Source organism: Natrix helvetica, assembly GCF_964273705.1.
Source record: "Natrix helvetica genome assembly, chromosome: Z".
NCBI lineage: Eukaryota > Metazoa > Chordata > Lepidosauria > Squamata > Natricidae > Natrix > Natrix helvetica.
In genome coordinates, this window is record NC_138554.1 from 108,359,013 (window position 1) to 108,385,968 (window position 26,956).

At 36.9% G+C, this 26,956-nt stretch overlaps 1 protein-coding gene across 1 annotated transcript; it reads right to left on the reverse strand.

Annotated features, from left to right (window-relative positions):
• Window positions 1-669: 669 nt before the first annotated feature.
• Window positions 670-24,746, reverse strand: MIOS (meiosis regulator for oocyte development). The gene is made up of 11 exons (XM_081932242.1): window positions 24,420-24,746; window positions 21,714-23,077; window positions 20,730-20,828; window positions 20,051-20,308; window positions 10,263-10,432; window positions 9,351-9,416; window positions 8,207-8,365; window positions 7,693-7,845; window positions 7,275-7,479; window positions 3,943-4,072; window positions 670-3,008 (listed from the first exon to the last, which is right to left on the reverse strand). Exons 2-11 carry the CDS (start codon window positions 22,999-23,001, stop codon window positions 2,912-2,914), a joined length of 2,625 nt encoding a protein of 874 aa, XP_081788368.1. The 5' UTR covers window positions 23,002-23,077; window positions 24,420-24,746; the 3' UTR covers window positions 670-2,911.
• Window positions 24,747-26,956: the final 2,210 nt, after the last annotated feature.

Consider the following 26,956-nt stretch of genomic DNA (forward strand, 5'->3'; position numbering starts at 1 on the left):
ACAGAGAAATAATTGAGGATAGATACTTTGATATGGGAACTTGTGCAATATAAGAATTACTGATATTCATTTCTGTTCATTTTGAGTTGTTTTTACAATAAAAATGAAATTTATTCTACTGTATGACAGACCAAATGTTGTAAGCCAAGTGTTTCTACATATCCTTAACTTGTGATTTTTCTTCTCATTAAAATTGGGGAAAATATTTTTGATTGATTCTGTTTCAAGCACAAATTGCAGGACACAAGCAGTACTAGGAATGCTTTAAAAGTATTGCAACGTTCTCAACAATTGGCTATGAACTCCTTCGATCTCAGGTATTGACAACTTTCCAACTCTTATGGAATAAATGATCGTTTTCTGCAAAAAGGGAAATATATCTATGATGACTTTTGTGACTAATATGTGCGTTCAACACTAGTTGGTAAAGGGGGAAAAGAAAGAAATGTTCTTTCTATTTGTTTAAGTTGTTGGACTATTTAAATTAGTTATATAGCACAAATAGTATATACAATACTTTACAAATTAATTCAAGTAATATAGAACAAATTGGAAGGTGTGAACATTGAAATAACATGACCTTCGTTAAGAATGAAAATTAATGGAGTAAGATCTTAATCTAAAGGAAGGCAAATAAAGAAACGGAACATTATAGTATTTTAAGGATATTTAATAAGAAAGTTTGAATGCAGCAAAACAATTTGTATGTATGTATGTGTATATATACATACACACATACACATTCTAACATAAAATGCAAAATAATAATAATGATCCAAAATTAGGCAATGTTCCATTCTTCTTTTCAATATAATATTAAATCTTAAAAAGTATATTAAAAAGGCAAAAATGAAATGTAACTTAATATTTCAATACAGAATTACAGTAAAAGCTTAATCTAATAATCATCAAAATGGTGCAATCAAATCAAACATATATTTTATTTAAAATGGAAGCAGCTGTATTAATGGAATCCAAGTAGTTGAAATGCCTATTAAAACTTTTCTCTGTTATTGTTTTAAAATGAGGACATAGCTTTAGAAGCCGATTTGAAGAGCTTTCCACCACAGCAATAACCAGAACTTAGTTGAGAATTCTGGAAAAGGTAAACCCAAGCTATCTGGAAGTTGTCAGATTGGAAAAGGATAATCTAGAACTAAGTTTCTCAACCTTGGCAATTTAAAAATGCATAGATTTCAAATCCCAGAATTCCCTAGCCATTGTGCTAACTAGGAGTAGCTATCTAGCAAAATGTCATGGCTATCTACTGAAGTAACTTGGTGCAAGATGTCCTTACTCATCAATTAAAACACACATTTCCTACTTTTCAAAATCCAGATATTATCATATCGTGTTTACATAAGGGCAGAACACAATTTACTATCCATGCACTTCAAATATAAGGACTTCAAATATAAGAACAAACATAGTTTCTAAACTGCACTTAATGGCTTAATATTTGAGACAATTATTAAAACCAATTTATTGTTTATTAATATTCCAAAAATATATAACAAATTAAAAACACACAATTTTGATTGGAAGTAGTCTGAGAAAGTCTACATATCATGCAATAAAACTCTATACATAAAAATAAATATAATTTTGTCCATTACAGATTTTTTTGCCTTATAAACAAGGTATGCATATAGATATTGCTCACATCCTGGGTACAAATGGAGGCCATTTCCATAAATGATACATTTTCTATATTCCTTTCATTTGTGCCCATTATCTAGGTTTCTTTAGAATATTTTTCATACAAAAAGATTTTTTCAAGAAACAGAAAAGAAGCAAAGAATTAAAATATTGCATGATTCTTAAATCCTAACCTGCACAATACAAAATATAAAATTGAGAATTAATGAAGTGTTCTATAAAGCAGTTACTAAATTGCACTGAAAGTAGAGGGGTTCTAATTATCTACTGAAATTTTGAATAGCATGCTTGTTATATTAGTAATTGACAGAAAATATGTTGACTAGACTAATGAGTATACAAGGCTGTACCAAATGTTATCCAAATGAATTTCCATGCATGCAGGATGGCATTTTCCTTCTCTTCTTGATCCTAGAATGCTGAATGTACAATGTCAGCAAGACCATAAACTGAATACACTTGCTATTCCAATCAATTTACTGTTTTGTTGTTGGGAACATGAAAGCTTCTATTGTATGTTAAACAGATTTTCATCAATGGAGAAACACTTGGAGTGAAATATTTGGTGCAAAAGTCAATATGGTAAAATAATGGCAAGTGGCACCTATATCAGTGATTAAAGCTATTTTTTCAGATTGTTCTTCAATAAAATTATGTGATAGAAATGAGTGTCCTAACTCAAAGCAATATTCAGATGAATATACTAATTCACATTAACTGAAATTTAGCTTTACTATTTATTCAAACTAAGTAAAAACTAATCAAAAGATTGTCACAGGATTGTAGCTAACAACTGTACTGTGAGCAAATAAAATATAGAAACTTCCTCAGATAAAAGAAAAATGCTAATAGAAATAGAAATACATCTAAAACACATTTATTTGCCTCCCAGTGAACTGTTTTCTGGAAGTTTATAAAATTCATAAAAAGAGTGTTCAATGGTACTTTATCTTAGATGGAAGTCTCAAGGTGCAGATAGTGTAAGTCTTCCTCTGCATTTCAATGAACCGTCTGAAAAGAATTGCTTCACAAATCACTGAATAAAACCCACATGACACATTTGAAAAACTCAGTCCAGAAGAACTCGGTTATGCAAAGCACATCAAAAACCATCTGCACAAATTGCTGATGTGAAAAAATGATTTATATTTCTATTATAAGCAAGTCATGAATAACTTGCTCTGAGGTATGTGTTTGGACTGTGAAGCACACATATTAGAGATGTTGTGAAAATTCTTAGAAAACCTCTACTTTAAGGCTGAACCACCTCTGCTGGGATGAGATTTCCTGTTGTATCCAGCTGCATACACTTACAGGAACATGCAGAAACAGGGCATTCATTATGATCTCTGTATAAGAAGAAAAAGCAAAATATTATTTAACTGTAAGAACAATGCTTTGTTCACATAATATGAATGAATACCTATGCATATATCTTTCATAAGAAATATGAATTTTGGTACACGGTAGAAAGGGCTTAGGAAAGAAGATATACATGATTTATGAATTGTGATAAGTGTAAAATTAACACCCCAATATTGAAAAATTAACCCTATAAATAGGATGGTGGAAATTTTTAAAAGTTTATATTTTATAGTTATATAATTTTATAGTTTTAAAATTATAGGTTAGCTATATTTTTCTACTGAAACATGCTCTAGACTTGCCAGAAAGAAATTGTTAACTGAACAAAAAGCATCTTTGGGACAACCATGACCTGAATGACGAGAATTTCCACAGACTTTTTTCCATAGCTAAAAGTCTGTGAAGGTTCTCAGTCATCCAAGTCATGGTTGTCCCAAAGGTGCTTTTTCAGGACACAACTAGACTTTCTTGTTTTTTCTTTGAATACATTTCACTTTTCATCCAAGAATCTTCTTTGGCTCTGATTGGATGGTAGGGAATGTCTTCAAGGTATATAAATCCTTCCATTCCCCACCACCCACTCAGAGCTGGAGAAGCTTCTTGGATGAGAAGCAAAACATCTTGAAAGAAAGAAAAAGGAAGTCCAGGTGCCTCCTGAAAAAGCATGTTTGGGACAACTATGACCTGGATGACTCAGCATCTCCATAGAGATATACTTTCATTGAATGCACAGAAATTTTTCTTATATTTATTAAGTGCTCTCTTTTTTGCTAATCTATTTCTATTTATTTGATATAGTTTGTAGAATAAGAATTTTGCTGATATATTTTGATATATAAACATATTAACTAAAGATACAGATACATGATAAGGCTAACAAGGGTTCTTGGCTTCACAGTATTGTTTCTAGTTTCTTACCTGAACCAGCTGAGCATATGTCCAGCATGACCACCATGCCTGCAGTTGTGACACCAAGTAAACCAGTTGTTGAACTGAGCTAATTTCTTGTCCTTGCTGAGATCCACTTTTTCATCTGACTTGGATCCTCCTTTATGAAAAAAAATTAGTTAATTTGCTTTTGTAACAATCAGAATTGATTACTAAATATTGTACTAGCAGAAGAGCTGTTATTAAATCACTAAAGACAAATGAACAACTTAAAAATCAATATATAGGACAATTAGTTTATGGACACTTGGAAAAAGTAATATAGATACAAATAGTTTAAAATTTTAGTCATGTTTTAAGCATCAAACTAATAATCTTTAGAACTGATAATTATGTTTTTATTAATACCCATTACAACGAAAACAAAAATATCAAATAGTAAATGTTTCTGAGTCTGCAGTTCTGTTTCTTGTATCTGTTGTATGAACATTTTTATCTAAACTTCTTCCTTCCATTCCATACTATTCCAAATTCAAATGACCTAAAATCAATATAAATTTGCAAATTCTTTGCAAATTTGACCTTTGCAAAGAAAATAAGGGAAAATCAGACTCTTACCTGCATCAACGTATGTATGCATGTATATACAGTGTTTATGTATCTATCACCTGAAACTATAAGCACTCCAAGTAACTTAAAGAATTTACATATAAAATGCAATACAAAACAATATTTCAATTAAAAATAGTAATCAAACTAAATTATATTTCAATGTTAAAATTTAGAAGAAATTTATTGAGTAGAGCACATCTTATATTTCTAACCCATGAAGGCCTTTTTTTTCTTGCTTAAGAAGGCTATAATGATGGGGCTTTCCTTGTGTCAAGGGAGCAAACAGGGGAGATGCTACAGAAAAGAGAAGAATCCACACTGCCCGACCTCTTCTCACTGTACTTCCAGGTAATTAACACTCTTAGCAAGCATTCCCTAGTTATTCTAAGTACAAAGGGAAGAAACCTTTGGGAAAGATTTCTGGGAATTCCTAAAATACCCAGGTCTTTTAAGGCTTTATAATGATCACATCATTGTTGTGTTGTAACTGTCCCCTGAGCATGAATGTAACTACTTTGGACCAACTGAAATTTCCAAATAGTCTTCAAGGGCTGCCCCATGCAAGTTGTAGTAAATAAATCTCTAAATGAAATTAGTGCATACTCTTCCTGATTAAGGCTCCAGTGAAGCTATGTCGTGGTCTCTTCCTGACTTTTGAGCAGGAGCCACATATTCGGGACTATTCCCAGATTGTTACCCTGTTCCTCCTGAGAAGCACAATCCTACCAAGAATAAAAAATGGTGCAACCTGCAATCAAATGGTCTCCTAATCAAAAGACACTTTGTCTTATTTAGGTTGAATCTGAGTCTGCTTTACCCCATCCAGTCACCATGGCTTCTACCACAACTTGCAATGAGATTCTAGTAGAGATGTGTAACAGTCTATTATCTGCTTATTGATGACATCTCATCCCAAACAAACAGTACAGGAAGAGCTTCATTGTGAAAAAGGATTCAAAAATAAAAATTGTCATGCCATTTGTCAGACAGGATGCCTTTTACTTTTATGCAGCTGAAGCAAATAGTTGTTTCCCTCATGCATATTTGTGTTGTGAGTTTACAAAGCAAAAAATAGAATTCCTGAACTAATCCTCTATGACCAAAACAATTTGGGATTGACAATTCTCCCATGCTAAACAATAAGTTAAGGCAAAGCAAAACAGCATTCCTGGATTTCAGTTATGATTTTGTTGTTGTTGATTTAAAAGTACAAACAAACAGTTATTGAGTTATAAGGGTAATTTGGGATTGGAATTTCCATCACTAAGTGGTGCAGTGGTGAAGTGCGATATCATATGACTATACCACGTAATGATGGCAATCCTGGCACTCCAGGGACCGCCATTATCCCAAAACCACACAGGTTAAGCGGGAAGAGGCAGAAGAATAGGAATAGAACAGAACAGAATAATTGGAAGGAACCTTGAAGGTCTTCTAGTTGAACTCCCTGCTTAGGTAGGAAACCTAAGGACAAATGGTTATCCAATCTCTTCTTAAAAACTTCCAGCGTTAGAGCATTTACAACTTCTGGAGGTAAGTTGTTCCATTGATTAATTGTTCTAATGGTCAGAACATTTCTCCTTAGCTCTAGGTTGCTTCTCCTTGATTAGTTCCCATCCCTTGCTTCTTGTCTTGCCCTCATGTGCTTTGGAGAATAGCTTGACTCCGTCTTTGTGGTATCTCCTGAGACATTGGAACACTGCTATCATGTCACCCTTAGTCCTTCTTTTCATTAAACTAGACATACCCAATTCCAGCAAATATTCTTTATATGTTTTAGCCTCCAATCTCCTAAGTATGGCTTCTCTGCACTCTTTCAGATAGATAAATAGATAGATGGATGGATGGATGATGGAAAGATGGATGGATGTAGGAGAATGTCATGGATAGATGATACAGGGGGGCTTTTAAGCAGAAAAAGCAATGGTACAAGTTGCAATTTTCTTTGCCAACTTCTCTATTGACATTTCTTGTGGGAAGGTAGCTGGGAAGGTTCCAAATGGTCATGATATGACCACGGTACATTGCAACCACCCTAAGTGCAAACCAATTGCCAAGAATAATCTTATTCTTATTGGGATGGTGGGACAGCCAGAACTTCAGGAGAGGGAGGAAGATTTCTGATGCTCCCTGCCAGCTTCCCAGAGGTAAAATCAATAGGGGAACCAGTAGGAAGTCAGATATTGTTCCCAATCCCACTGCTTTTTTATCCACCCTCATTCATTCTGTTTCTTTGTTTAGATAAGGAAACATGAGTTGTGTGGCTTTAATATAAGATAGACAATGAATACTAATTATTTTTTCTGAGTCTCCCTCCTTGTACTTACCAGAAATACTGGCTTTTAATTGTATTTTACAATTAAAGAAAATGGAATAAATGTTAATTAAATTCAGTTCAGTTCTAGCATTTTCTAAGACAGTTATTAAACATTAATGTAATATTTTTATACTCCAGTGCATACCATTTCCTATACTGAACTATTTTTCAAGCAGTTTATAATGAAAATAGCAGTAAATTTTAAGACAATGAAATACTGGTTAAAAAGAAAAGGACCATTCTTCAAACAGTTATATTGGTAAGCCTGAATGAAGAGATGAGTTTTCAACCGACAGCTGAAAATATTTATAATAGAGCTTTCTGAGTTTCATTAATGATGTACAAAGAAAAACAGTTGAAGAATTCAAACAATTGTTTTTCAGAACTAGAAATCTTTAGTTTAAATGAACAATTTCAAACTAGGGAGACACACCTGGGCAGCAGGAAACTGGAGTGCCCATATTTATCAGACAAAGAGCACAGCGAGGAAGAGGTTTGCGGCAACCAGGACAACTTGTGACTTTTGATTTTGTTGGTGATCCACTTACACCATACTGACTGAAACCTCGGCCTTGATGTGGTATAGTTGAGCAGCTATAAGAGATTGATTTTCCACAAAAGTTGCAACTTACAAATACCTAACAGGAAAAAAATAAAGCATTAATATAACCTGAAACTCCAAAATAATATTGACAACGGTATCTGTTTTACTAGAGCTCATCCATAAATGGAAGATTAGCACTGGGTTGTAAAATGTAACAAGCAACATAGTGACATATTTTAATTAGGATCCTAAAGATGCTAGCTTAATTAAATTGCTACACAGCCAGGAACATTATAACCATACTTACCTGTGCTAAAGGTTTTGAGCTGGGATCCACTTTACTTCGATGGATGTCAAATTCGGCTCGTTTATGCCAAAATCTCCATGCATCCAACAGATTCCGGTAACTTTCAATCCAATACTGAACACGCTCATCTTTGAGCACTTCAGAGGGAGAACCCTAAAAAGATAAGACAGCAACAAAAAAATTGCATTCAAGAACAAAATAAAATTTCTGATGAAGTTTAAAATTATGAGTTATTTTTTTTTGCAAAGGTTAAAAAAAACCTAGCTAATCTTCAAAAAAATAATTTTGCTTCTATTTTATATACTGTCCCCAAACTTGAAAATTAAGTGATTTATAAATAGCGGGAATATATTCACAAAATATTTTACTGAAGATACCACATAGATCATAAAACGAAACAATAGAAGGAGAAATGATTTACCTCAAAGACAAGCAAGAACATAAATGTGTGAAGCAAGCATAGTATTTTCACAAATGTTGAATCTTGAGATTATTTTCAAAAAAAGATACAAACCTGCAGCATACAGTAGCTTGCTGTCTGAACATCACCTGTTCTATCCACATAGCTTTCCATCAGATCAACTCCATCGTTTGTGAGTCCTGTCAGTAGAATTCCTTCAAGATTTCCAGCCTCTTTCATTTCATTTGTTAGTTTTTCAACGAATCTGTTTAGCTATTTAAAAAAAATGATTTTCTTAAAGTCTTCAACTTGTTATTACCTATTTCCCCCACACACATGGCATGCCTGTTTGGTATTAAATGTATATGGTGTTAAATTTTTCTTAATGTGAAAAAAAATATGAAATCAATTCATTAACATGAATGGATAATACCGATTATCCATATTTTCAATATGTCCTTCAGTTCAAAATGTTTCTGAAATACTGTCACCTCATTAATTTGACTTATCTGCAGAATATATGTGAGAAATTGCTAGGAGAAACCACAGCTTTGGATATGCTGAGGACTCTACTTTTGATAAAAAAGATGGAACCTTTTTTTAACAATTAAAGAAAAAATAAAAGCCATGCTGTTGCTTGATATTATTAACAGTAGGATTAACAGCAGGAGGATTATGACAATAGAAAATCAATTCAAAGTATTACAGGATTACCTGTACTCAAAATATCACATGGCGGCCACTATACCATCAATAAAAGAGAATATTTATAGCTCGGTTGAAATGAGAGGTCCTTGGTGCTCTCTGAGCTTGGTTTTCTTCTAAATGTTTCATTACCCAAAGTAGATAACATGATCAGTACTAGTTTGGATAATAAAATGTCTCCAATGAAAACATCCAAGCTCATAGACGACCAAAGACTTGTATAGTTGCTACAAGCCATGAAATGTGAAATTCAAACCCTAACTGTTCTCAACCAAATTTAGACTGGGAAATCTGGGAGTCCAGGTCTGCATATCTTTAAGTTCCCAAGGTCGAGGCACATTGACATACAGATACACTGATGACCAGAATAGTACAAAATAGTAACCATTTTGATATACGTAATTCAGTTCCCTTGCCTTATTATTTCTCCTTCACAAAGACGATGAGAAATTTTGAAAAGTGTGTTATTATTAGTCCTTTTCAACATAGTGTGTTTTCTGGAAAGAACTTGGAATAAAACAGAAAAAAATGGCAGCGCATCTGATCATCTTACCTGTATATCAGTTAAGAATTTACAAGCAAACGCCACTCTGTCTCGTACAGCTACATTACTTTCATTCTGAAAAAAACAACACAAATATGTATGTATGTATGTAATGCATATTTTGTATAATCCAAAAATCTCATTTTTTTCATGAAAAATGAGGTGACAAGTAGGACAGTTTGTATTTCTACTATAAAGTATCTATATTGCAATTTGAAAAATATAAAATATAAAGGTAATAAGGGTAAAGGAGTCCCTGCAAATTTTACTTCATTAGTCATTGCTGAATATATTCCATTTCAAGGCCATTCAGCCAGCGCTGTCCAAAGACAATTCTGCAGTCATGTGGCCAGCATTCTTACCTTCTCACCGAAGCAGTACCTATTTATCTATTGCATTTGCATGTTTTCAAACTGCTAGGTTGGCAGGAGTTGGGTTGAGGATGGGAGCTCACCCCATCATGTGGCACTCAGATCTCAAACCTGGGCTGTTGGCTTTCCAGCTGACAAGTCCAGAGTCTTAACCACTGAACCATCACACCACCATATTAAATATAAAAAGAGTGCCAATTCTTTAAAGCATGATACATTTTGATTAATCCTTCATTATCTAATTGCCTGACTACTAGTATATATTTTAGATCAAGCAATCATTTTTCTGACTATCTTCTCACAAATGTCAGGGATTTTTCAAAATATTTTGTATCAGAACAAGGACTATTAATCAATGCAAAGTAAACCTACTTTCAGTTGCACAACCACAACACATTGTATCATAAAGATCTTTTGCCTTTGTCTCAAAGGCTCAAAATTTATACTCAAAATTTAACTGATAGATCAATCTCCTAATTTGACACTGAAGAATCCAAATTTGCTGCATGCCGTTTCAACAATGATACAGTTTTTAATTTAAAAAACTTACCAAAACCCCATCATAGCAGCCCGATTCACTTGTCAAGAAAGCAAACATGGCACATAAGTAAGGATTGTTCAGCTGTAGCCTAAGAGTGCTGCACATTTCTCTCCACAAGGAATTTTTTTCATCTGTATAGCCTGACAATGCCATGGCCACCACATTAAGATTTAGATCACCTGCATTGCAAAAACACAATAACCCTAAAGTCAAAAGAATATAATAACAACATAGTAAACAACAGGTAACAGCTCAAAATATTTCAATATTACCTAAAGTATTCTGTGAAATGCATCAATCTTTTTTTTAAAAAATAAGAGAAATAATAATTAAAAAAAACTACAACCTTTTCCCAACAATACCAATAGAACACTGGTGGGTTGCAGGTGGTACGCTCTGCTACAGGCGTACCGGAGCCTGCCTGGAGCACCGGGTATCGTTCCGGTACTGTGCTCCGAAGGGCCCACCCGCCTTCCCTCCTTACCTGTCCTTTAAGCCTTTGGCGCCCGATTACGCAACAGACAAAAATTGCTTCATTTTTACAACCAAATACAACCGAAGAGTTCAAAGGGTTTATCTATTCTCAAATGTTTCAAACTATTATGAAGGGACAAGACAAACTGAAAAAACAACTGGCAGACTTAAATGAACGGCTCAGAGAAACACAACAGCAAACAACAGAAAATAAACAGAGGATTGGTGTGTTGGAGGAGGGCGCGACAGGGTTGAGGGAGGAGGTCAAGATACTCCAGAAGGGGAATAGAGAACTTGAAAATTTTATGATAAAGATGGACCTTGAAAGAATGTCCTTTTTTCTTAGATTTCAAAATTTACCCAAGACAGAAGATGAAGATCTTAAGGATATTATGACTACAATTTTAGCAGAATATATTAAAAGAGATAAAGAACAGCTGTGGTGGGACATTGATTTGATTTATAGGATCAACTCAGCATATGCTAGAACACACAATGTTGCAAGGGAAGTACATGTTACATTTCTTAGGAAGACTACGAGAGATGAGGTTTTAGGAGCTCAAAGGGGGGGGGGGCATTAAAATATAAAGATAAAGAAATAACCATTCTTAAACAAATTCCGAAAAAGATAAGAGGAAGAAGTATTCCTCTTTATCAAAGAAATTATATAATAAAGGAGTTTGGTTTAGATCAGTGGTTCCCAAAGTGGGTGCTACCGCCCCCTAGGGGGCGGTGAGATGGCTTAGGGGGGCGGTAAGAGGCCAGGGGGGCGGCAAAGGAGTGCTGGAGGTGGCCTCCTCTAGCGAGCTATTCAGAACAAATTTGCTCACTCACCCCCGCCCATCCAGAAGCTGCTCGATCGCTCGCTTCCCCCGCCCACCTGCACTATACTAGCCCTGCCCACTCACTGATTGGCTGGCTCACCAATCGCCCCGCCCGCCTCTAAGAGCCTATCTAAACTCAGTTAACTTTTTTTCTGCTTGGCTTTCTATAGATAGGGCTCTTAGAGGTGGGCGGGACGATTGGTGAGCCAGCCAATCAGTGAGAGCAGGGCTAGCATAGTGCGGACAGGAGGGGAAAGCGAGTGATCAAAGGGAGGCCATTTCGCCTCCCTTCGCTCCCACCTTGTCTTGATGAGGTCGCTGCAGCTGCAGGGGCGGATGGACGGAGGTAGCCAGAGTGGTGGGGAAGCCCGGGGGCGGGCGAGTGAGCGAGCGAGTGAGAGAGCTGCCTGATCCTCCATTGCTCGCCCGCTCGGGCCGCTTTGGCTACCTCCGTCCGTCCGCGCCTGGAAGCTGAGCGACCTCATTAAGACAAAGTGGGAGGTGAAGGGGCCTCGGTGCCCTGCCTGATCCTCCTTCGCTCGCTCGCTATTTTGCCTGCATGTGGTGCCTCGGCGGAAGCCCTTTGCTGGCGGCCAGACCTCCCCTCCCCGGGGCGACAGCACATCCATGATCACTGTCCCAGTAACGCTGTGGCCGCTTGGCCTGCGAAGAGAGGGAGGAAGAGTGAAGGGTGAGGGAGAGCAGCAGGGGCTCTCTGCAGGGGCTCTGCATTCCCCCCCCACCGGAGCCTTCCCAGAGGAGGTGGGGCTGGGGAATGTGGGGCGGGGAGGCGCTGTCTGGGGTGGGACTAGATGACCTCTGGGGGTCCCAACCTGCCCTTCTGACTCGAGACCAGAAGCAAGCAAACACACACACACACACACACACAGAGAGAGAGAGCAAAAGTGTCTGGTTTTGAATATAATCCACTCTAGTGCTTGGGGAAAAAATAAGAGGAACATTTGGATATACATTTTGAATTAACTTGGAAAGAAAATTGCTAAAATCACTTTTAGTTGTGTTCTGCATTAAGAATTCATGCAGTAGCATTTCTCGTTGAATTAGCAGAGTAATATTTACAACAGCCAGTTAAGATAGTTTTATCTGTCTTATAATGTGCGTGGGTAGAGGACTTAGGCATAAGTGCAATGTTTGCCTGTGACTGTATAATAAATTCACAGCTTATACATTTGAATTAGATGTCTTTTCAATTCAAGTTTAACCTATACTTGATATACTTGTATTCAATACATAAGGTGTTAATTATGTCAATGGAAGAGATAGGAAACTGCATTAGTGATATATATGTCAATGCGTTGATTTGTATTAAAAATGTTTAGTTTAAAGAAGTTATAAGGAATCACAAATATGAGTGTGGAAAATGTAATGTAATTGTGGATGACCCTTTGCATGAGTTGTATTGGGAAAAATAAATAAATTAATAATAATAATAATAATAATAATAATAATAATAATAATAATAATAATAATAATAATAAGTCACTAATGAACTAGGCATTAAAATCAAAGTACCTAATCACACAATTGAAAAAGCATCAAAGCCAAAGTGGAAAATCCGATTAGAACAAAAAGTCAAAAAAATTAAGGGCAGATGCTAGCAACTTAAAGAACATGCATGAGCAACGGCTTAAAAACAGAAAAATCATAGATCAGCTAATCAGAAGATATAGATTGGATACAAGAAACATCAATGAAGCTGTAGAGATTGTAAAACAGCAGATAACAGCAACAGCTAGAAAAATTGAAAGATATGAGGCACGAATCATCCAGTATAAACAAAATCAACAATTTCGATCAGACCAACGGCGTTTTTATCAAAGTCTTAATGTGAATGGTGGCACCAAAAGTCAAAAACCAGAAAAGCAGGCCACAGCTGAATTCTGGAAAGAATTGTGGGGAAATGCAAAGGACTACAATAAGGAAGCAAAGTGGATACATGACTTTGAGGAAAGCATTGGTAACAAACAAATGCAAGTATTAGAAATAACAACTGAGATGGTCAAAAATCGAGTAAAAAAAGTAAAGAATTGGACATCACCTGGAAATGATCAATTACATGGTTTCTGGCTCAAATATCTGACCAGTTTACATGCAATGTTGGCCAGGCAACTGAATGAAATTTTACAAAATGGTCAAATTGATGAATGGTTGACAACTGGAAAAACATACTTGATTCAGAAAGATGCAACTAAAGGAACAATACCTGAAAACTACAGACCAATAACATGCTTGCCAACAACCTTTAAATTACTCACAGGCATTATTGCAGATAACATTATGGATTATTTGGAAACAAACAACATCTTGCCAGTAGAGCAAAAAGGCAACAAAAGAAGGAGTAGGGGCACAAAAGATCAGCTCCTAATTGATAAAATGATATTAGAAAATTGTAAGAAAAGAAAAACGAACTTGAATATGGTCTGGATTGATTATAAAAAAGCATTTGACTCATTGCCACATAGTTGGATCATAAAATGCTTAGAAACAACTGGCATTAGTAAAAATATTACATCCTTCACTGAAAAGGCGATGAAACAATGGAGAACTGAGTTGGCAGTAGGGAATGAGAACTATGGAATGGTTAATATCAAGCGAGGAATTTTCCAGGGTGATTCACTTTCACCTCTTCTCTTCATCATTGCGATGATCCCACTATCAGTAATCTTAAAAAAAATGAAATTAGGCTACCAAACAGCCAAAGAAGCTGAAAAAATTTCACATTTATTATATATGGATGATTTGAAACTCTATGGAAAGTCAGAAATAGAAATCCAATCACTGACAAACACTGTCCGAGTATTCAGCACCGATATTTCAATGCAGTTTGGCATGGAAAAATGTGCCACTGTATCCATAAAAAGGGGCAAAATCACTACATGTGAGGGAATTGAAATGCCCAATGGCCAACTAATTAAATGCAACGAAAATGAAGCCTACAAATACTTAGGCATTTTGCAGTTGGATAACATCAAACATGGACAAGTAAAAAATATTGTCAGGAGAGAGTACACCAACAGAGTTAGGAAAATTTTGAAATCTAAATTAAATGGTGGAAATACAATCAAGGCCATAAATACCTGGGCAATACCAGTTATAAGATACACAGCTGGTATAGTTAACTGGACACAAGCTGATTTGGACATTTTGGACCGAAAAACAAGGAAACTAATGACAATGCACTACAGTTTACATCCACGTGGTGACACTGATAGACTATACCTGCCCCGAAAATCAGGTGGCAGAGGATTATTACAAGTGAAGCAAATAGTTGAAGAAGAAAAACATGCACTAGCTGATTATTTAAAAGAAAGTCAAGAACATATATTAATCGAAGTAAAGAACAAAAATCTACTGAAGGCCCAACAGACGAAACAAGAATACAGAAAATATGTGATAAAATCAAGAATGGAGAGTTGGCAGAACAAAGCCTTACATGGTCAATTTCTGGAAAAAATAAAAGATAAAGTGGACAGTGAAAAAACTTGGTTATGGTTAACAACAGGTACATTAAAGAAAGAAACAGAGTCACTAATCCTGGCTGCGCAAGAACAAGCTATCCGAACAAATGCCATTAAGGCCAAAATCAAAAAATCCTCTGATGATGCCAAATGCAGACTTTGCAAAGAAGTTGATGAAACTGTTGACCACATACTCAGCTGCTGTAAAAAAATCGCGCAGACTGATTATAAATTGCGGCACAATTCAGTAGCACAAATGATCCACTGGAATTTGTGCAAAAATTATAATATTAAAACAACAACAAACTGGTGGGAACATAAGCCTGAAAAAGTCACCGAAAATCAGATGGTCAAGATCCTGTGGGATTTTCGTATACAAACAGACAAAGTACTAGTGCATAACACACCAGACATCACACTGGTTGAGAAAAAGAAGGTTACAATCATAGACATCGCAATACCAGGTGATAGCAGAGTTGAGGAGAAGGAACATGAAAAAGTCGCAAAATACCAGGACTTAAAAATTGAAATCCAACGATTATGGCACAAACCAGCAGTGGTAATTCCAGTGGTAATCGGCACACTGGGTGCTATTCCAAAAGCACTGGAATTACATTTAAAACAGTTAAAACTTGACAAAATCACCATCAGTCAAATGCAAAAAGCTGCACTGCTTGGATCTGCACGTATATTACAAAAATACGTTACGACGTCCTAGGCCCCTGGGTGAGGCCCGACTAGTAATCAATGCCAAATCCGGCGAATCAACTGGCCGCTGTGATACAATCGTATAATAATAATAATAATAATAATAATAATAATAATAATAATAATAATAATAATAATAATAATAATAATAATAATAATAATAAATGATTCCCCAAAGAGGTAAAAGGCTGCATTTTGCTAGAGTTATTCTTCCAAACTGTTGAGGAGGGGGATTGGACTCCATTGTCTATATTTCCCTTTCCATCCCCATGGTTCTTTAGTGAAAATTATAACCCACGAACATATAGATCTGTTAAAATGTTCCCATTCTCACTTTCCATATTGGGAATCCCTAGGTACCATGCAATAATCTCATCAAATAATTCAAGCAAATGTTGGTGACATTGAGCTGAAGCCAAAGTTCAAGAAATTGTACCAAGAGTTTTAGTTACAGAAAGAAATTTCTGATCGCTATCCTGCACTATGGACAGTGGTTAAGAAGCTCCTTGTTGCATTTCCAACATCATATTTGGTGGAACGTGGCTTCAGTGTGGTCATCCAACTTCTCTCCAAGCAAAGAAAATGACTCCAGATTACTGAATGTGGTGATTTAAGACTCCTGCTAAGTAACTTAAAACCAGACATTGGGAAACTGGTATCACTTCATCAAGCCCATCCATCACATTAACAATTTACTGTACAGTGAAGTAGTTACTAAATTTTGCTAAGTTTACTAAGTTACTAGTTACTAAGGTTCTTGATAAATGACTATCAGACTTTGAAAACCTGGTATCACTGGATCATGTTCAACAATTTTGTTGAATTAACTGACTACAAAGGTTTTTAAATTGGATTTTGAATAAATGTGCAATTAATTGTTACAGTTTTGAATTTTACTGTTACTATCTTTATTCCTTCATGCAAATCACCCAGTCACATGACTCCCCCAGCCATGCCCATCAAGCCACACCCACAGAAAAATTTGAATTCCACCACTGGGTGGGGGGCACTGAGGATCAGTTTGTAGCACCAAGGGGGCGGTGAACTGAAAAAGTTTGGGAACCACTGGTTTAGATGGTTATTGCCAGAAGGAATGTTGATTTTCTGGGAGGGCAGCAGAATTAGAATTAATACAGTTGCGGAGGCAGAGGCCTTCATTAAAAAATACAGTGCTCTCCTAGATGAAACAGAGGACAGTACACAAGACATGAAGGAGGGAGGGGCCATGGTTCTGCCAGAAGATGGGGGAGGAAGCAATATTGAAAAGACTCAGGTCACAAAAATAAATATATTTGAAACATTATTGCAATTGTTGATATAATGTAATTGCTGGAAGTGACACAAGAGATGATTGAACATATGGTTGATACAATGTAAAACAAAAAGCTGTTACTGTTTATCTTTTACTTTTTGTTTTCTTCTTTTGTAAAAGTTGTGAGATTTAGGGGGATTTCTACCTTTGGCATGAGGTAGCTGTCAAAAAATTTTGTATACCTACTTACCCTTTCCTATAAATGTTTTTAAAAAACTAATAAAATTCTTATAATATAAAAAGAATATAATAGCAACATAGTAAGCAACAGATAACAGCTCAAAATATTTCAAATTACATAAAGTGTTATTATTTTGTGAAATGCATTAATCATTTTTTTTTAAATAAGAGAAATAATAATTAAAAAAAACTACAACCTTTTCCCAACAATACCAATAGAACAGTGGTGGGTTGCAGGAAGTACGCTCCGGTACCGGAGCCTGCTTGGAGCACCAGGTATCGTTCCGGTACTGTGCTCCGGAGGGCCCACCCGCCCTCCCTCCTCATCTGTCCTTTAAGCCTTTGGCGCCTCCGCACATGTGCATAGCGCGTGCGGTGCCTTGCGCAACGCTTCACCGAGCAGCTGGAGCGTCGCGAAAGCTTGCGGAGGTGTCACAGGCAGGTACAGTGCATGCGCGCACTGCGCACAAGCACCGCACGTGTCCATGTGGGTGACTCTGGGCCCGTTCCAACTGTACCAGTTGGAACGATGTCCAGAACCCACCACTGCAATAGGGGAAGAGAAAAAAAAAAGTTCGGCTTATCTGCATGTCGGCTTATATGTGAGTATATGGGAAATACAGTACTTTTAAAAATGTATTTCCATGTATGTGGGCAAACTTAATTTTTTTAGGTACACTTTGGCACTTAAAATTCTTGGTCCCCTCAACTTACAACAGTTCACGTAGCGATCAGTCAAAGTTATAGTGGCACTGAAAAAGTGACTTATAACTGTTTTTCATACTTGACTATTGCAGCATCCCCATGGTCATATGATCAAAATTCAGACGCTTGGCTACTGACTCATATTTATGACGGTTGCAGTGTCCTAGGATCATGGGATCATCTTTCACACTTTCTGATAAGCAAAGTTAATGGGGAAGCTGGATTCACTTAACAACTATTATTGTAGTGATTCGCTGCAACTGTGGCAAGAAAGAGCATAAAATGGGGGAAAACTCACAACTTGTCTTGCTTAGCAACAGAAATTTGCTGCTCAGTTATGGTCATTATATCGCGAACTACCTGAATTCGCAAGTCTATGCAAGTCTATGCAGTTTGTTGATTCAAATGAAGTTAATATGACAAAAATAAAAAATAATAAACTGAAAAAACAAAAAGATCCATACAATAACTATTGATAGCAATATAATTCAATCCTTAATGTATACTATGCTGAATGTTCTCAATGTTCGCAGCGAGATATATACAAAATAAATAATTAACAGTCATATAGTGGACTCATTCCTTAAAATCAGGAAGTTAACTTTCCATTTATATAAAATTATCGTCTTTGTTATATCCTGATGTAGTGGAATTTCCAAATAGAATGGGAAGAGGGGCTGAGTTAAAATCCTAGCACAGCAGAAAATGCCAAAAACATTATCTCCTCCGGAGTCCCTTAATGTCTTATGGTCTTATCTGACCATTGCCAAGAGAACACAGACAGTCTGTTCTTGTAAATACACATTGCAATAATGAATAAGCAACCTTGATCAGCTCAGTGTTTCTATGGGTCCTTGTGCCTGACAACCACACTCAACAGAGCCAAAGCTTTTCAGGAGGTGACAAATTCCATTTTTTAAGAATATAGTTTTAAATAACATTAAAATTCTTAATTATAATATTTCCTCCTAATATTGTATTGTAATTGTATTGTAATAATTACATATTATTTGGAACTCAAACAGCTGGACATGATCAGATCATGACTTTTAAAAAAATCAAATATCCATTCTTTGAGAGCTCAATAAACTTGAAATAATTCTTGAATTAATTTTTAGATAGGTATATTTTACAATTTTCTAACATTTGGCCCTGCTGATTCTGTAAAATTACTCTGAACCAATTAACTGAGTTGGATAACAATCAACTGAGATGAACTATATGTCAACTTGCAAAAGCATTTCTAGTCTGCTCTTGAGTTGCCATAGGCAGCAAGTGGGGAGCACATTCCACGTGTACCTTCTTCCAATGTCGGATCTGATTACCAAAGCCAGGCGTGGACTTCTACAGCCTGCGGGAATGCCACGTTGGAGAATGTGATTTATGACAGACTGAGAGGAGGGGGGAAACAGGGTCAAAGTTGAACCATAAACTACGTGCCACAGAGTTGACCTCACTCAACATGATGCTCCTAATAAATAACTGGTTTTCTTTTGAAACTTGGCTCGAGACTCATGAGTTAATTAAGGCATCTATCAGAAACTTGACACTATGTAAGGCTGTAACTGGATGGACCTGAGCATTCGCTGGCTGTATGCCCTTTTTGATTCCATGCAGAGTTCACATCATATTTTTTTCTTTTTGTCCTAGAAGAGCAACATCTGCTTCTACCTAGGACTGAACTCTCTACCCTCCGAATGGGAAATGAGCATCTTCACCACTAGGTCATCACACCACTCTTATTCAAGATACCTGAATTTTAATTTTTGTATAGTGTTAGATAAATGACAGTTATGGTCCAAGTGTTTCTACAAGCATGGATCTAAAGAATAACCAGGAGAAAATAAAAGTTATTAAACACAATCTCACAGGTTTTTGTGCAAGCCATGGGACTAAACAGTTTGGTAGCAAATGAATTTCATACATTCTACAAATAGAAGTATAACTTTAAATGAGGTACCAGTTTTCTTAGTTGTCATTCTCTAATGCAGCCCTTGAATCAACAAAAGGTGTTTTTCTTGGTACCTTTGGATTTAACAATGTTTAAAGCCATCTGATTAACAGATAAATAATATTCAGAGTGAACTGTACAAGTGGCAGTACATCATAACACACCTTTGCCAGAAGATGCTCCTTTGTTCATTATCTGTATTGCTCGTCGGATGTCCAAATTGAATAATGCTACAGCAGCAGCTCGCTCCCAATCTCCTTCTTGCTCCAAAGAGCACAGAAAGGGTTCCACATCTAGATCGGTTCCCTTCTTTACCCATCCACAAAGCTGCAAAGCCAATGATCTTTCTTCACTTGTATACTGAATAATATCTGCATGTCTGTCAGATCCACTTCGGCTGTGCCTCAAGTTCTCTGTTGTTCCTGAAAAGGAATTACAGATTCACTGTATACACAATAAGCACAACTTCTTAATATTTGAATGCACTATTAAATTTATCATTAAAATACAGACCTTGCAACAGTTTAGCATTGTTGTGTTCACAAATTATCATTCAATAGTGAAATTAATTTGGACAATGCAATGAATTTGATTCAAAGAGGAAAAGATAATGTAATGTGTTGAATGCACTATGTTGCACCTATAAACACCTCCCTAAATCAAATGTTACTTTACCTTGAATCAAATGGCACACCATGCAGCTTCAGGAAAGATAGTTTCTTTAAGAAGCTGACAATGGATGTATCTATAATATTGAATAGGCCATGAAGGAAAAGCCTAAAAGATATTCATTTTTAAATTATTTAGGATGTTACCAAATAATAATACGCAAAATGAACTTACCCATAGAAGTTTTCACTATAGATTTGATGCCTGCATAAACCAAGGATCCTTTGTTTCCTGTGAATTTCTGATCCATATCATCAGCATATTGCTTCATAAGTATTTTCCAGTATAGGAAATAACTTCATAAGATGATGTGTGAGGCAAAAACAATATTGTATTTGTTTATTAATATTCTTTGTTTTGCTAGAGTTAGATGTGGCATCATTAGAAACCAACTTTGACTTGATTTCCTTGATCCAAAGAATTGTGCAAATACCCTCTCCAAAATGATTTCTACAAGCTTAGTGTGATCCTCTCAGTATTTAACAGCCAATAACTATGTGATAGCATAAAGTGGCTGTAAAAGGTAAAGGTTCCCCTCGCAAATATGGTGCTAATTGTTTCTGACTCTTGGGGGCAGTGCTCATCTCCGTTTCAAAACCAAAGAGTCAGCGCTATCCGAAGACATCTTTGTGGTCATGTGGCTGCCATGACTAAACACCGAAAGCGCACCGAACGCTGTTACCATCCCACCAAAGGTGGTTCCTATTTTTCTACTTGCATTTTTACATGCTTTCGAACTGCTACATTGGCAGAAGCTGGGACAAGTAACGGGAACTCACTCCATTATGCAGCACTAGGGATTTGAACTGCCGACCTTTCTGATCGACAAGCTCAGCATCTTAATTATTGAGTTACCGCGTCCCTTAAAGTGACTATAATAAATATTTATTATTATTAAGTTTGATAAGGAAACTCAGAGAGTGTCTTTCTTTTCATCTTAAAATAATCTACAAAAATCCAGATTTATTTAGACAAATTAAGTAACTGAAAGCCATTAGTACTGTTTTATATAATGATGCATAATGCCAGAGCCCAAATGTCACCTTATGTTAGATTGAAAAAAGGGACCACCCCAAATATAATCTGCAAGAAATCTATGTTTCAGAGAGGTCCCTGAGTAGCAGCCATCCTGTGCAGCAAATACTAATTTAAGGATATAGTGCAGAGTGTACCAAAGTGATTTTAGTTGCAGATCTTCACTTCCTGCAAGAATATGGTTTCTCCAGACTTGTTCTGTATCTAGGCCATATCTGGATAAAGCCCGGAGGCGCATTTTGGTAGCTATGTCTTTTTCAAAAGATCTCGTTTCTTCTGTGCATTCATACAAATGTCTTCCACAAGCCCACATTAAAGAAGTAACTGGACTCCATGCCAGAGAGATTCTTTCAAACACAGTGAAATCTGACATAGTCCTGTTAGAAGCCACAACAACCATTCGATTTTGACTTGAGGGATGCCATGCAAAGGAAGCGATATAGTGTTCACAAGGCTGAACACTTCTTTCAATGATTGTAGGTTCTGTTTCATCCCCTATTGGAGTGGGAGTATGTTGCATATCATAGAGTTTGATGACATTACTATCTCTGGTTAAAGTAGCTAATAAACCAGTTCTTGTAGGACACCATGCTGCTTTTATTAAAGGTTTTGGTTGTTCTGTCAGCGTTAGTACAGGTTTCTCAAATTTTCTAAGGTCCCAGATGGCAACCTGACCTTCATAAAAGGAAGCCACACGATCATGGAAGTATGGATCAACAGTAACACCCTGAACAGCTTTGGTATTCACAAACATTTTTTGGCTTGTATTTCTAAGATCAAAAATAGCCAAGTTTCGGTGCATTCCAGCTAAAAGAAGTTTCTGATCTCGTGGAAGCCAACAAAGAGAAAGGCAAGCATCATTCTGACCTAATTCATACAATGATTTTGTTACGACCAATCCTGATTCAATATCACTTGAAAGCCTTAATTTCTCAGTGGCAATTGAAATTTCTGGAGTGTATTTACTACTTATATCCCAGATCAATACTGAAAAATCAGCTCGATGTTTATCCAAGCCAGCAGCAAGCCAGTTACTATCTAATGGATTCCATGCCAAGGTGTTACACTGCCGAGCATGCTTTGGAACAAATTCTTTTCCTATCAAATCTTTGCATTTTGAATTGTGGTCTTGGCCAAGGCTAGTCAAGACAACTCGACCATTAGCTTGCCCAACTGCCAATAGACATTCAGGATCATATTTTGGATACCAAGCTACACATTTCAAATATGGAGTCTCTGAATTAATGGACAAAAGAGTAGCTGCCGTTTCTTCAGATAAACGCAGTGATCCTGCTTTGAGTTCTGAACTTACTGCAGATTCAATACGATAGAGACTGAGTTCCGAGTCACATAAAACAAATCTATCAACATGGTGTGGAGCCCACAGAATATCAGGTTTGGAGCCACTCATGTCTGTTCCTCCAAATTGAATCAAGCAGTTTAGAATGTCGTTGAGAAACTAGAGCCAGGTTCACTCATATGGACCCCTTTTTTAAAAAGAAAGAAGAAAAGAAATAACCAATGTTATATTATCAAATTCTTTACATCATTCCAAATAAGCATTGCACAGTAGCATTCATGTTTCTTGTTCCCAGTTGGCAATTACACAACCAAAACAAAATTCAAATGGTTTACTAATTCAGCATCACCATTCAGAAATTCAGATGGAACCTAATATTTTGAAAAGCACTTAAAATCAGCCTTTGGTTCCAGGCCTGGGGTTAATTTGTTGAGGGAAGAGGAGAGGGGACAGTTGCCATACTGTGTTTTAATATATGTTTTTAATCTGCGTTGCTTTGCTTTGCCTATGTTTTAATTATCTTATATTAGATTTTGTAAGCTATCCAGTTTATTAGAGTGCCAAATTATAATGAATTTAATAAAATAACTCAACAAATTATTTTAATTAAAATTTCCTTCCAATTATAAGCAAAAAATAGTCACATGCACCTATAGTGTCTGCTGACTTGCACTTTTACTGCTCACATGCTTATTCAAATTACTATAGTCCTCAATTAACGACCACAATTGAGCCCAAAATTTCTATTGCTAAGCAGTTAAGTGAATCTGCCTTCTCCATTGACATTGCTTGTAGAAAGTGGCAAATGGACACTGCATCCATTTATAAATAATGCCCATTGCTAAGCTTCTGAATTTTGATAATGTGATCATAGGATGCTACAATGGTCATTAATGTGGGAAAAAATCATAAGTCACTTTTTTCAGTGCTAGTGTAACTTCAAACCTATAAATATTATATATGAAAGTTTTTAGTAGATTCTGGGAACTGCACTTTTGCAATATCTTCTAGACCAGGGTTCGCTAAGCTTTCGGACCTCAGGGACCACTAAATTCATAATTTTAAATCCCGCGGACCACTAGTATGAATTTCTTTAAAAGATAAATAGAATTTAGTGCAATATAAAAAATGCAAACAAATTTTATGCAGACCACCAATGGTCCACGGATCACCGGTTGATGTCCCCTGTTCGAATCTAGACCATTTCATATTCCACACCACTTCATTGTGGGCTGTTGTTATTGTTTTTTCCTCATAAAAAGCAGCAAGTTAGCAATAAGTTCCCAGGTACTGTGAATTTAATTAAGTGGCAACAAATTTGAGGGGGAAAGTCCATTATCCATCAAGATACGTTTCGTATAATATTTGAACGTTAGAACTACGAGCATCGCAATGATCGTTAGCAATTGCAACATCACGAAACAACAACAACAACATGGGACTTAGAAAGAAAGACCTTAGGAATGTTAACGTACGTTGCAATCTCAGCCCGACGAAAATCTACCGTAACGTTAAAAAGTCTGAATTACCATGACGGAGACCTTCAAGTTCCGTGCCTGCATTTTTCCCCCCTCTCCTAAAATCAGATCCGAAGGGAAATATCTGCTCAGATACTCGAGATCGGCGGCGATCTATTGAACGGTCGCCGCTCCAGACCTCAGTAAAAGCAGCGGCTCTGATTGCTGCCACCGCGAAGTGAACACCAGAGAGAAACCCGTGAGCAGGGCAGGGTCCGCTCCGCAAGACCCGCCGGAGCTCCTGCCGAGAGGCTGCGGAAATTACGCAGATTAAGTCGAGAAAGGGAGGGGGGGGGGAATCTTTCTAAAAACAAGAAAGCAGCTCCACAACAGTTTGGACTTCCGCCTTCAGAACAGTATCTACTTCCGGCATGGAAGACTAAATGCTTCCCGAGGAGGATTGTGGGGTGTGTGGGTGTTAGTGACAGTTTAGGGGGGGGGGGGGGGGATGCTGCTAGTTCCAAAAAGCGGTGCATGAATTGCTTTGGGTCGTCCCGGCTTCCGAATTGCGGGTTTTCTGCGAATGCTGCCAGGCGTGTCTGGCCAGGTTGACTGGCAGTTGCTTTGCAGCCCTTTTGTAGGCGAGCGAAGCAGCCTGTCTCTCCCACAACCTCCCCCGCCACCACCTTGAATCCCTCTTCCGAGGAAGAACAGAGTGCAGAAAGCTGGGAACGGCTGACTGACAACCACAACTTTCTGTTTACACGTCCCTCTCTCTTGTCACAGCCTGGATAGATTTGGCTGATCTAGGAAAAATAGCTAACGAGTTGCTGAACATGGGACCACCAGGAAATTTCACAAAGTCAAAAAAAACTTTTAGAAGGACAAAACTATCATATCACAGAAAGCTGGACAAATACTACACATTTTGGCAACCCAGATAATTGGCAGTTTTAATGGATTCATTAAATGTCTATGAAGATTCAATGGATTTGTAGGAAGTTATCACCTAGCCCTCTCCCAGAAAAATGAAATATCCTAAGAAATATTGATAAGGCAGAATATTATATTTTCCTGGATGTGAAAAAGGGAGAAACACATTTTAAACACTAAATTCCTGCAGCTTCCTGCCCATCCCCACTTTGTCAATGGGCCATTAAGAAGGCCAAGCTAGTCCACTTTACATAATAAAGAGTTCTCCTCTTCAGCTGTGATGGGATTAAGGCAGGATAATAAGCCTTTACTCAACTGACCACATGGCATCTGAACTCAATCAAACCTGAATTCAAAACAGCCTAGAGGGTTGCCCCTGCATGGGCCCATGTGAGTCTGGCAACCAATCAGAATACATTTCTTACACAGGAACAGGAAACAGATAGGTGGGGCAGAACAGATTATAAAAATCCCTGCAAGCCTTTCTTCAGTCCTTCCCTTCCCTTCTCTTCCCTTCTCTTCTCTTCTCCACCAACATTGAAGCATGTGATCACTTTTCTGTTCAGGGCTCAAGCCATGTGGTCCTGTCCACCATTAAACCATCTTTCCAAGCAGCCTCCATGTCTCCAGTGTCTTTTTCCCCACTTGGAGCCGAACCCAGAAGGACATTTCTTCCAACAGATTCATTAAATGCCTATGGAGATTCTCGGTCATCCAGGGTCAGGGTTGTCCCAAAGGTGCTTTTTCAGGAGGCAACTGGACTCCCCTGTTTTTTTCGTTGAAGACGTTTCGCCTCTCGTCCAAGAAGATTCTTTAGTGCTGAAGAAGCTTCTTGGATGAAAAGCGAAAGGTGTTATAGTTCTAGTTTAAGCATTCACAAAATTATAGTTTTTTTTTAAATAACATTTATTAAATTTATTTGCTGACCATCCTACCAAATGCAACTCTGGGAAAATTGCAACCTTTAAAGAAATAAAACTAGTTGAAAAAAATAATCCCAATAACATTAAAAACAAAATTTATAATTAAAGAAGTGAAGAAACAGGATGTGCCGGAGGGATCTTCAGTTGCTCCATTAACCACCTCCAGCATGATATTCCCCTGTTGCAGCCCCAAACTAACCAGCAGAGCCAGGTCTTCAGAAGGCCAGGGGGTAAAAGCAGATCTCACCCTACAGGGCAAGATTTTCCAAAGGTCAGGAGCCATAGTAGAAACGACTCTTCTCCTGGACCATGTCAGCCAATTTTCTCCAGCAGTGGGGTCTGCGGAATGCCTCCTTTGCTTTCACAGATGGGGTGAGACTCAGGTAAATAGTTGTGTTATTTTTAAAATTCAACCTACAATTTTCATATATTAGTTCATAACAGAAAGAATCTCTGCAGATAATATTTTGAGAAGGAATTGTATTTGTAGTGAAAAATTAAGTTTATGGATTGATTGGACATGTCCAGAATAATTTAGTAATTAGCAACATCCCCTCTTCTGTGCTCAGTTACTGAATAAATGAGATGGAAGTAAACTTTGATCAAATTGCACAGTCATTATTATGAGGTTGGAAATCAAATCTGGGAATAATTTTTCAGCTCCTTTCTATGTATTCATATATGATAAAATTTGGTAATTCTTATAACTTTTCTTCCATATAGGAAGAAAAGTTATAAGAATTATCAAATTTT

What these genes read in the sequence shown, in the direction of transcription:
- MIOS (XM_081932242.1), bottom strand. Translation starts at nt 23,001, where the DNA reads ATGAGTGGCTCCAAACCTGATATTCTGTGGGCTCCACACCATGTTGAT. An exon ending in ACTTTGGTACACTCTGCACT is followed by an intron (nt 20,829 to 21,713) that starts ATATCCTTAAAT and finishes ACTGGAAAATAC; the next exon opens with TTATGAAGCAATATGCTGAT. An exon ending in CATATGCTCAGCTGGTTCAG is followed by an intron (nt 3,009 to 3,942) that starts GTAAGAAACTAG and finishes CTTCTTATACAG; the next exon opens with AGATCATAATGAATGCCCTG.